This window comes from Pygoscelis adeliae, unplaced genomic scaffold (genome assembly GCF_000699105.1).
Source record: "Pygoscelis adeliae isolate BGI_AS28 unplaced genomic scaffold, ASM69910v1 Scaffold4, whole genome shotgun sequence".
Taxonomy (NCBI): domain Eukaryota; kingdom Metazoa; phylum Chordata; class Aves; order Sphenisciformes; family Spheniscidae; genus Pygoscelis; species Pygoscelis adeliae.
In genome coordinates, this window is record NW_008824986.1 from 61,600 (window position 1) to 74,192 (window position 12,593).

At 39.3% G+C, this 12,593-nt stretch overlaps 1 protein-coding gene across 1 annotated transcript in view; it reads left to right on the forward strand.

The window, feature by feature from the left end:
• Positions 1-11,985, forward strand: part of ECD (ecdysoneless homolog (Drosophila)) — a 12,967-nt gene extending 982 nt beyond the window's left edge. Inside the window, 13 exon segments of the mRNA XM_009325969.1 lie at positions 77-194; positions 400-487; positions 2,162-2,220; positions 2,222-2,335; positions 3,110-3,302; positions 4,187-4,315; positions 4,816-4,941; positions 6,703-6,788; positions 7,577-7,683; positions 8,550-8,727; positions 10,100-10,167; positions 10,296-10,516; positions 11,110-11,985. Coding sequence (XP_009324244.1) covers positions 77-194; positions 400-487; positions 2,162-2,220; positions 2,222-2,335; positions 3,110-3,302; positions 4,187-4,315; positions 4,816-4,941; positions 6,703-6,788; positions 7,577-7,683; positions 8,550-8,727; positions 10,100-10,167; positions 10,296-10,516; positions 11,110-11,340 — 1,718 coding nt within the window. The 3' untranslated portion in view covers positions 11,341-11,985.
• Positions 11,986-12,593: the final 608 nt, after the last annotated feature.

Here is a 12,593-nt window from a genome sequence, read left to right on the forward strand (position 1 = left end):
GGGCGGGAAGCGGGAGCGTGTGAGGGGGAGCCCGGCGGGGCGCTGAGCCGTCTCTCCTCTCTCTGCCCCCGGCCAGGCGAGACCCCGGCGCACATCGGCGGCACCACGCTGTTCGGGGATAACGTGGAGGACGAGTGGTTCATCGTCTACCTCGTCCGGGAGATCACCAGGGAGTTCCCGGGGCTGGCGGCCAGGTAACGGCCACAACCAACGCCGCGGCCCCCGTTGAGGTGCCCGGCGGTTGGGGCGGGGGTGCGAAGGGGCAGCGCCTTTCCTGTCAGGGGCTGACGTAAGGTCGTGTCTTGATGTTAGAAAAAAGTGCAGGCATGCGTGTAGAAGCGTGCGTTATTGTGCTGTGCGAGACTTTCCCTAGTAAGAAACCGGTTTCTTCTTGGCCAGGATCGATGACAGCGATGGGGAGTTTCTCTTGATAGAAGCAGCTGATTTTCTCCCAAAGTGGCTGAATCCTGAGAATAGTGACAACAGGGTAAGTAAAACTTCTGCACCAATTGGGCAAGTGGCTCACAATAGCCTTTTACTTACCAGTTTGAGTTTTCTCTTGCACCTCTATCTAGCCAAGTGGTTTGAGTGCCACTGAAAATCCAGAGTGCTATCTATCCCTTACTAGTGAAGAAACTTCTGGTTAGGGCTCAAGATTTGTTTTAATTAACGGCATGTTTTTTCAGCACAGTCTGTTTTCATTCTGGTTTTAATGAGCTGCTTTGTGCTTGCTGTGGATGTTGAATGAGACACTTAACCGCTGGAAACCTGTGATACTCGATTCTGCTCTGTGTGCTCTTGGAGAATGCTATGTAGAGTGTGTCCTGAGAAACTGCTGTAGGGACATCTGGAAATTGTTACAGGTATCAAGTGGTTCTTCTAGAATTAGTTGTTGATGGAAGGAAGAAAGAGAAGGTTCTTACACTAATGGCAAAACTATGGAGACTGTGGCAAAAATATGGAAACTATAGACCTGCCTGTGAGGCTATGAGTCTGTGTTGTTCAGCTAGATCTGACTCTTGCACATAAATCATTCTTTAAGAGTTGTTCCATAATGCAGAGCTGACTGAACTTTTTAAAACTTGCTGCTCATGGTGGCAAATGTGAAGGCAGTGGAGCTGTTGAGCTATTGATTGATCTGTAAAATCAGTAAGTTTGGCCAGCTTTCCATTTTCTGGGTTATTGGATTGCAGGGAAGGCTTGGATAACATGGGAACTATGGAATGTATTTGGCAGTGTAATACAAACATACTGTATCGCTTTCCTCAGGGGCACTCTTGGATCCACCTGAGCTTTCTAGCTCTGCTATAACCACTTGGATTTTTTCTGCCGTATTCTCAAGTGCTCAGGCATGAGGGCTTGCTGCCCTCAGACTGGGGAATGCTCAAGTCTGGAGTGTTGCTGACTCTACAAGGAGACCGACTGGGTCTGGCATAGGAGAATTAACAAACGGACTCCTTCACCCAGAGTCTGCAGCCAGATCATCTTGCTGTGGATGATTGCTAGTAGTTATGTCACTGAGTTTCTTGGCAATTGATTTAAATAGAAATAACTTATTTTTTCATCAGCCAAGATTTATTTAAATTTTTTTTCCTACCACAAGACTCTTAAAAAGAAAAGGGGTGGAACACAACACAAAAATTAATTGCAAACTTGTATCTGGACTATCAACACTATATTTTCCTTCCATTTGAAGGAACAGACGGAGTGAGGGAGTTGATAATGTTACATGCAGTTCTTTTCTTAGGATCAGGAGCCAATAGAGGTCGCGCATAGCCCCTGAAATAATTTTAGTCCCTGTCCTATTCTTCAGCAGTTAGGTTGTGCTCTCTGATTCTCCTGAAGCAAATTTCTAGTTGAAGAGAAACTTTTGATATTGCTGTTATTAAGGAAACAACATATATCTGACCAAACTTGTTGCAGTTAAAATAGAGGTTTTTATTTACTGGTTGGATCATGATCTCTGGCATCTGTATTTACCTTCTCTCCCACTTAAAAAAAACAACAAAAAAACCACCAGCTGTTTCCTGTATTATTCTTCTATTTGTAGTTCAGTATTTTCTGTGTTTAAACAAATACATTCATACATGAAATGAAATTTTGCATTGCTTAGTATGTGACTGTTCTTATCCCGTCTGATGAGAATGCTACTGTCTGCCAGGTGTTCTTTTACAAAGGAGAACTGCACATCATTCCGCTGTCAGAGACTGACGAGCAGAAACCTTTCTGCTGCCAGTCCAACAATCTCGCAGGCATTAACGCTGTTATCCAGCCGTTCGGAGGAGTTTCTGGCCGCAGAATCCATTAGAACAGCAGTGTATAAACGCATCAGTGGGTATGTGGGTATTTTATTTTGGTCTTCTGCAACAGTAAGTTTTGGTTCTGGGCTGTCTGGGGTACTTTCTTGTAGTCAGTCGTTTTCCTGTTAGATGTGATAAAGTTGCTTCCTTTTCAGAAACCACCAGCTAGAGTTTTTTCTGTGGCATTCTTCTAAAGAGGGGGACCAATGTCCTGTAGGCTGTACTGTGATCTGGGGGCTCTGAAAGTGGTTCGCTGCTATGATGCCACACCTGACAATGACAAGAGTTATTCTTCCTTCACATCCTTCTTGTACTGAAAAATCTGAAAGTTCTGTGAGCCTTTAGGAGCCCTTTGCAGGGGGAGAAAGAGGATTGCGAACTAAAATGTAGAACCAGCACGCTTTTCAGAGCGCCAGCTTGTCACAGATGTGTTCGGCACTGTACTTTTTTTTTTTTTGCAAGGATTTGACAGCGCGAGCCAGATGACTTCTACACTCGGTGTGGTGAAGGATACTGTATCACTGGACATGTTAGTCAAGTTCACAGTGATTCATTTTACCAATGTGGGGATTAAATTTTTATTAGCTGTGTATATTTTTTTATATATATATATATATATATAAAAATACATAAAAACAGACATTCCACATGTTAGATTAGCTAAGTTTTAACTTCAGTTAAGAATAATCTTCTGGCACTTGGCCCATAATATAGATTAATATTAAAGTGAAAATGGGAATAATAATTAAAAAGGAGTGGTTTGGGCTTGCAATACACTTAATACACTATGTTGCTACTGTATGATACAGGTATCCTGAGAAAATTCAGGCCTCATTTCACCGAGCCCACTGCTACCTTCCGGCAGGCATTGTGGCAGTGCTGAGGCAGTGCCCTTCATTGGTGGCTGCAGCAGTCCAGGCCTTCTACCTGCGAGATCCTGTAGATTTACGAGCATGTCGGTCTTTTCAAACTTTCCCTCCAGACGAGCGTGTGATGACTATAGTAAGTGATCCTTCTAATGCAACTTATCACTTAATTAGGTTCTGTAATTGCTGGAGATTCTGTGGTCAAGTGATATAAATATGTGGATTTAATTTTTAAAATAGCATGTTTTCTGATTTTTTTTTTTCTTCTGACACTAGACATGAATTTCCAGTTCATTATGTTAATAGCTTTTCTGCCTTCAGATTGACATAGCTAGACTTTCAAATGGCTAATCATGAGATAAATGTTTCTGAAATCAGAGGTTACTGCTAATAGTTCCTCTGCTGAAATGCTTGCTAAGTAAATTGATCTAGTTCTGTGATTGGAGCAGTTTGACAGCACCGCCAGCCAACATAAGCAGTTGCTCCTAACTACCCCTAACTGTTCATTCCAAGGCTTTTCACCTTCTCAGCTGTGCTTACACAGCTCTGTGAAGGCTCTTTTATGAAGTGTTTTATGAGCATTGTCCAAGGAGTGTTGTATCTGATACGTTTGCATTACAGAGTTACACCCCTAGCTAGACTCCTGAAAATAAGGTTCGGAGTCAAACTTTAGACTTCTGGACTGTTTTTGAAATCTCAGCTTTGGTTTTGTTAATTGAGAAGAGCCCTTACATTTTTCAAAATATACCTTGTTGGCATGAATACTGAGGATTTTTTAAATGTATTTAGATTGAATGAAGTTCATGTTTATTTAGAGATGTCAACTTGGAATATACTTTGTAAGATCTGAAAAGGAACATATCTTGGGCAAATGTATCTAAGATGTATTTTGAATACAATCTCAGGTATTGTCTGTAATATGGGTGCTTTAAAACAAAATTTAGATGAGACTGGTGGAAAGTTGATGTCTGTACACAACACAGTCACACTGCAGTGAGTGGTTTTCTCTGGCTTTTTCAGGTTACTTTCACAAAGTGTTTATATGCACAACTGGTGCAGCAGAAGTTTGTTCCGGATAGACGCAGTGGATACACACTGCCCCTCCCATCTCACCCTCAATACAAAGCCTATGAACTGGGCATGAAACTGGTAATTATTTTTTATGTATTTTGTACTTAGTCTTTAGTTTGCTTGTTTACGTATGTCTGAGAAATGACTCTCTGCTTGTAAGCTGCCTGCTTGTACAGAAAAATGCAAGCAAATTTGCAGTTACCATTTTTCTAGAAGTACAGTATCATGGGAGTTTTCTTTTACAGAATAGAGCACTCTTGTACTTCCATAGATTATAAATACAAGTAACATCTTCATAATTATGTGAGGAGTGGCTTGTGCACTATAGATCTGTCTTCTAGGTTGCTTTGCCCACGTAGAGAAACTTTGCAAAGTCAAAATGATCCATTATTGCTGCAGAAAGACAGATTCCAACTTCCAAAGCAAGATACTGCTACCTGACGTATAATTGGGTTTGGCACCTACTTCTCAAATGACAGCATTAGGAGCTCAACGATAGTCAGGTCTTTATGGAGTCATTTAAAGGTGCACTTAAATTTGTCACATCTTGAGAACCTCTTGTTGCATCTCTTATGCAGGCTCATGGCTTTGAAATTTTGTGCTCCAAGTGCAGTAAAGTATCTTCTGATTCCAAGAGAAATGTGTTAAGCAGTCCCCTGTGGGAGAGATTCCTCAGCAGCCTGAAGGAAAAACATTATTTCAAGGTGAAGTAGTGTGTGTGTGTCTTTTAAACATTCCAGGAAAAACGTTTTAGCTCTTGAACTAGTGTAAGTAGTTACAGCAGGGCAAGAAATCTAATGCTTCTGTCTATGGAAGATGAATTAATGTCTTTAAAGGAGATATGTGCAGTTTGTTCCCCTTTGAAATTAGTTAATTTCTTTTGGAAATTAAAAAGGAAAAAGCAGGATTTGGGGATGAATTAATTCATCTAAAGAAAGGGGAAACACACTTGAATAAAGGATATTGGTTGTGTGTCAGTATAACTGTTTTCACTGTTTTACATTTCATTTGCATGCCTCTAGAATTAAATATTCTTAAAAATCTATACTTAACACCTGTGGGCCCATGTGGGTGTATTTTTTGTTTGTGTGTTTTTTGTGGGCTTTGTTTTTCGGGTTTTTTGGGTTTTCTTTTTTTAAAGATGCCTTTGACTACTTATATGAAGTTTATAAATTGGACATAAATTGACTACTTATTTGAAGGTTATAAAATTGGACAAGTCTGTCGGAATGCTTAGGTTAATATCTTTTAAATATAGGAAAAGGGGAATATTCTTACAGTACTGCAATGCCACTTCTGTGGATAATTCCCAAACACCAAGAGATTCATTCACAGTTCCTGCACAATTGTAACCTGGACATGGTAAATCCACCCTGTTGTGGGAATCAGTATTGTCTTTGCTTGTTTTCAGTGTACACCATATGATATTGCAGCATAAGACCCTCAGTAAGTTTGCAGACGACACCAAGTTGGGCGGCAGTGTTGATCTGCTGGAGGGTAGGCAGGCTCTGCAGAGGGACCTGGACAGGCTGGATCGATGGGCCGAGGCCAACTGTATGAGATTCAACAAGGCCAAGTGCTGGGTCCTGCACTTCGGCCACAACAACCCCATGCAGCGCTACAGGCTTGGGGAAGAGTGGCTGGAAAGCTGCCTGGCGGAAAAGTTCCCTGTTTGAGCTTAAAACAACTGCTGATCATACTCGGTTAACAAGCTGTTCATGACCCTTCTTTGAAAAGATTATAATTTTTCTTAAACAGTAATCATCATACAAGGTATGTCAGGTAACAAATATAAATGGAATAATTTTGTCAAGTCATTTTGTTTCTGCAGAATAGATGATGTTATGGAATGTGCTCTTGTTCACCTACCCAGTGACCAAAGGCAAACAGACGTAGACAGACATGGTGGAAGTTGTTATTGCTCAAAGAATGACAAATTCTTCTAAATAGGCTCTGATGCTTTTGTATTGAGAACAGCATCAATAATACTGCTACAGTTTAACTGGATTGTAGAGCTGAGTTAGCAATAAGGTGTGTTTGTATCTGACAAACTGAGAAAGTACTCAGGCTTCTGATGGGTTTAGGTGAGGCTGCCCAGGGAAGTGGTTGAGTCACCATCCCTGGAAGTATTTAAAAGACGTGTAGATGAGGTGCTTAGGGACATGGTTTAGTGGGCATGGTGGTGTTGGGTTGACGGTTGGACTCGATGATCTTAGAGGTCTCTTCCAACCTTAATGATTCTATGATTCTGTGATAAGACTTCAATTCATATTTGACTGTGAAAACACCTCACGCCCATTTCCTATATTCTGTTCCAAGTATACATGGCAAAGCAGTATTACTTGTTTTGATCTTCTCGGCGCTGAATTTCTGTGTGACAAATAGTCATCGTTATGAAACCTGACTGTGAAAAGGAAGGGGAGGGAGAATTGTTTAGATTCATACTTGCGATGTGCATTAAATAGGGAGAAATGGAAGGATCTGCTAAGTACTTGGAACTGTTACATATGGCAGAAGATTACTTCCAGCAATCTGTTACCAAGCCAGAAAGGTAAGAGCTACTTGAAATTCATGAGTAATCATACACAATACCTACAAGTACTTTAACTTACCTTCTTTAATACTTGTTATGAAAAACCTGAACCCTTTTCTCCATTGTACACTTAACATAGGTGCTGTGGCTAGGACATATGGGTATTAACTCCTCTAGAATACTCTCTACTAGTAGAAGTTATTGCTTGAGTAACTATTTATCTTGGTTTTGTAAAATGCTAAGCTATTCCAAGTGGGTTAAGAGGTGACTGAAAAGCATCATTTGGTTGGTTGGCTATAGAACGTGTTTAAAAGTTTCATTGAAAAGCAATCCCAGTGAATAATAAATACAGAGTAATTGGTCTCCTTTACTCAAGACAGGCAGCTGGCTGTAGATTTCTCCAAAAGATCAAATCCAAAAAATAAATCATTACAAAAATATCTGAGGGTTTGCCAGCTCATAATATCTTGACTGTTAGTTGCTTGAATTTCCAGTCTGTGCTGTTTGGGATCTGGCAATCCTAATGTTTACCAAGACAAAATAAATATAAAGAACAAAGGAAACATGAGAAATGGGCTTTGGAGCCATCAACAAGGAATTACAGTAATTGACTGTGTCTTGTTTTGGCTAATACTATCTGTGTAGTATTCTGGTACTTCCTCCAAATTTACTTATCTTTTTGACGTATTTGCACAGAAGGAATAATGAGGAATTTCAGTGAAAATCTGCATGTAGAGTGTGTGATACCATTGGCATTGCAATGCTATTAAAAATCCATTTCAGTAAATTGAATTTTTTTCTTCTAGCTCTGTTGAAGTGAGCCCAGGTGATGAAATCTTGACATTGCTACAGACAACAACCATTGATTTGAAGGAATTTGAGAGAGAAGCAGCTTGTCTGCCTCCAGAGGATGGTGAGTAGGATGGGGGGGTGGACTCTTCCTACCACAAAGGATTATTTGTGGGGGGAGAGGGTGAATGTTCACAGCAACGTACCAGTCTCCCTGTATCTACTTAGTTTGTCTCCTGTCCTGTGATTGCTAGAGGTGTTATTCATGGGCTGTCATTTAAGATTGAGGCAACCAGTTCATTTGTATAAGCCACAAAGCTTGGGGCTGTGAATTGGCAAGATACACAATCCAGTTTCTGGTTTGATACCGCTAGATCGATAACACCATGCACACACAGATCAAGTACTTTGTGTCAACTGTCTACCGGACAGAAAGTATTTAAACATTTTATAATAATAAACTGATTCCAATACTGACAATGCAGAGTTAATTACTATCTGGTCTACTCTGATGGCAAATATAAAACCAGCATAAACTTTGTATAATAGGTTTTTTTCACTCATTTGACAGAAATGTAGTTGTTGCCAGTGTGCAGTAGAGGTCACATCCGTATTTCTGGATGATGCAGTAGCACACAAATCCAACATTCAGTGTTAATGATCATAGTTGAAGGCTGGGTTGGCTCTCCCTTTATAGTGTAAGCCTTTTCTTCCTTCATTTAGTGGCAAAAGGATTATCTGTGACTAGAACAATATCTGCTAGCTTGAAGCTGCATATAAAGCAGAGTTTTAAAGTAGTGAAACAAAATCTGAACACTCTTTTTCTAAGCCTCTCGCTGCCTTATACCCTGTGTTATCCAGTATCAGCATGAAAACTTAATAGTACAAAAGTAAGCTACAAAATGCTAGCAGTAGTCTCAACTGTCTGGTTTGGGACACGTGGTCTAACAGACTTGGGCAGAGTAACAAGTATGTCCTATATTCTTTCAGATGACAGTTGGCTGGACATTACACCACATGATCTAGATCAGATGCTGAAGGAGGCAAGAAATGAGTCCCTTCCTTCCTCAAATGAGGAAGAGCAGAAATATGACTTGGAAGCAGTTGCTGAAAGTATGAAGGCTTTTGTATCCAAAGTCTCAACACATGAAGGAGCAGAAATGCCATGGTAGTAGTATTTTTAAGTTCGGTGTCTGGTGTGGAATGTGTTTTCATTCTGCTGCAGCACTTCGGTTGTTTCTGTAATGGAGAGAATCAAAGTTTGAAAGTTTTCTGCTTAGCAGAGGCCTGAAACAAACCCATGTTAGTAGTGAATATGTAGTTGCTTTTAAACCAACTTGGTGACCACTCTGACACAGGTGCAGGTAAAAATGCTGGAAGTTGCGCTGTTTTCCAGCACTCTTACTTAGTTTGGTTTTGTGGTTTTTAAATTTTTTTTAACCCTTTTAAGTTGAAGGCTTACTGTTGTTTGTTACCATAGTTCTTAACAGCGTTATTAAAATGTACATCTCAGGTTCATTTGTGCTGAAATTTTTCTACCATGAAGGACTAACTATTCAGACTGCCAAGAAGCTTCTGATGAGGCCGTGCAGAAATAAAAATTAAACTTAAGTTGAGGGAATCTGTCTCTGTGAATTAAGACTGTTGATTTTTGTGGTACAGCTGTATTTAGATTTCCTGTAGATTAATATTTTGAATATATGGGGCCTGTTTTTGCACTACTGAAGCACATACTGTACACCTAGAAGCAGGAGAGAAGAATCACTGTGGATCCCTCTCATTGTTCCTGACAGTGGAAGAAAAGTGCTAACTGAAGATACTTGACTATTTAGACAACAGCAGAATGCCACTAGATTAATTGTTGGAGTTAAGAAAGTGTGTGTGAATGTTGTGTGGACAGGCCTTTAATTTAAAAAAACAAGGAGTTAGGTAGTAGCATATTGTCCAGGTTCTTTTTAATAGCTTTAATACTGTGAAAATAATACTATGTAAGCTGTATCAAGCGTATAAGGGTCTACTCCATTTATACTCTTAACTGCATAATTTTTAATTATTGTCAATGTCTGAGTTATAATGTAGGTTTTTTCAGTTACTTAAAAAACAAAAAACGAGCAAAAAAAGGCAAACCGCTGAGCCTTAAGAGAGACCAGAATGAAGCCTTTAGTGTTCTTTCTAGGCAGGAGACCTCAGAGATTATCAGCTTTTTAAATCTTTGTCTAAGGTATAACACCACCACTTCGTTCCAGAAGGATTCAGGCATGTTTATTTTGGTTGCCTTCAGTACAATTTTTGTTTGACCATGACAAACAATTAAAGTTGTTGGGGTCTTTTTCTCCTTTGTGCCAGGAGTTCTTCCACTTGCTGTCTCATTTCTAATTCATACAGGCCTCAGACTTTTAAGCGCTTCCAAGACAATCAGTTCAAATGTCCCAACTTAAATCTAGGCTTGAGAGAAATCAGTATGCTATATGGTTGATGCCTGTGTCAGGCTTATGCAAGCATAAAAGCTTTATTTATTTAAAAATATTTTTATATTTCAGGTCATCTGATGAATCCCATGTTACCTTTGACGTAGATTCTTTTACAAAAGCCTTAGACAGAATTTTAGGTGAGATTGCTGCTTTGTTTCTTTTGTCAGAATATCTCATGGTTATTTCGCTTCCCTGGGTTTTCTGATCACCCATGGGCACTGCGCTGATTTGTTTGCTATCTGTACTGAGACAAAATAATACACAGGGGCAGACTCAGAAGAGCTGGATTCTGATGATCTGGATGAAGAGGAGGAGTTTGATTTCTCAGATGAGGATGATGAAGACTTAGATGCTGAAAATCAAAGGCAAGACCAGAAGGTATCGCCTAATGAGCTTATAGGCAGTCTCAAGTCATATATGAATGAGATGGATCGTGAACTGGCACATACCAACGTTGGTAAAAGTTTCACCACCCAAAAGAAAGGGGTAAGTATGCCTTGAGTTCTAGTTTGTAGCATAATAGTTTTGAGAGCTTTAGTAGGGAAGAGGAAATATGCTGAAAGTGATCATTCTGAGTAATGTGATCAAAAACTTTGGTCTTCTGATCATGTGCTAACTAATTATTAAAAAAAAAAATCCCATGTGCAAGCAAAATGTGCTGCAGTTGCACCATGGTATATTTTTTTGAAACAAAAACTTACCTAATCTTTAACTTGCACATCGTTTCCAAGACTTAGTTTCATTTCCCTGTTTTACCCTGTTTTAGTAGTAAGGCAAGCAGCTGCAGCTTGACTTCTTGAGTTCCTGTAGTAGATTACTCCCATAGGAAGCTGAGCCAGGACTCGGTAACCCTCTCTGTCCTTCTCTTGGAACTTAATCTGTGTAATGGAAAGTGCTGATTTTTAACTGGCATGAGCATTTGGTGACTAAATTCCTGTCTGTCAAGACAGTGTGGAATGTACTGAACTTTGTTGGCTGCAGAACTGTTTCCTTGTTTCTTTTCTCTTGTGGTTTGTCTTTTTTTTTTTTTAAACCTGTTTATACAATTTGATAAAACTTCCTCTTTATACTTACTATAGGCAAGTTCTGTTAAAGCAACTACGTCTCAAAGTGCTGGCCCTGAGTCTGGAGCTGAAGATACTGAGTTGAGACCAGTTGATGTGGATATGAACCTAGTAGCTAACCTGCTTGAATCCTATAGTGCTCAGTCTGGGCTGGCAGGACCCACCTCTAACATTTTACAGAGCATGGGAGTGTATTTACCTGAAAATGCAGATCATATTGGCTCTAACAATCAAGCAACAGAATAAAAGACTGTCTTAATTCAGAAGACACGGCTGGTTCAGAAATGAAGCACAGAAAGACTAGCAGTATTTGGAAGAAGAGGCAAAAGGTTTGAATGTAAAGCATTTTATGCATCAGTTATGTGTGACTTTAAAGATGCAAAGTGAATTTACCTGCAAAAGCCATCTGTTTGGATACTATCGTGGATAGCAGTCAGATTTTTCCAGTGCTAACATCTTTTCAGAAAACCGAAAAATGATATTGTGACTTGAATGAAACTTGTATTACAAAACCTGTCTTCAATTTTTCAAATCAATGATCCAATTTGCCATATTTCTAAAATGTCCTTTTACCCATTACTAGGTGGTTTCAATATCTGGAAAGCAGTTCATGTTCTGAAAACACTGCTGCCTTCAGGGGGAGATGGGGGAATACCACATTATAGGAACAGTGTTCTCTCATGGATTTGGGAATGCTGGTTAAATGTTCAGCAGACACTTAATCGCTTTTTCCAAAAGTACAATGCTTCATTGTAAGAACTTCTGATAATTACTGTAAGAATCTGTTCTTTATTAACCAGGAGGATTTGAAAAGTAATTGGATTGAATATGTAAATATTGGCAATAAGTATTTTTTTGAATTTATTTAAATAAAAGCAGAAATACAACTTGATTACTGGAGACTTGGGTTTTTTTTCTTTGAAGGTATGCATAACTTCCTCAGTGCAGCATCAGAAGTTCTTGGAGTTAAAGCATTTTCATAATTGGGCATTTTTTGAATTCTGTTACTGCTGAATGTTGGTATCGTGCCAGCAGTAGCTGTATATGAGGCCAGTCTGAACAGTTTTGCTTTGTTTTTCAGTGAAAATGTAGCTAGAAGGTGTTCAGCATGTTGCTTTCACATGGAATGAAAAAATCTATTCTAGATATGAAGACTTAATTTTAACAAGATAAATTTGAACAAAAACATGTAGAAATTCTTGACTTACAGACAGCAAGAACACAGTCCTGCCAGATCTGAATCGGTTTCTACTAGTCTTTTCTTAATTTTTCTTCCATGCAACAATTAATCGAGTGTCTTAACTAGTAGAAGAGAAGCTCATTGGTTGAGGTTTTGGGTTTTGTTTGTTTTGGTTTTTTTAAACATATTCAGAAACATAGTATTCAATGATACAAAAGCCTGATTGATCCTGAAGGCATACCTAATTGCTTTTAAAGGACTGAATTATTATTATTAATAATAATGTTGTTATTATTAGTCTTAAGGTTTGGAGTCCATT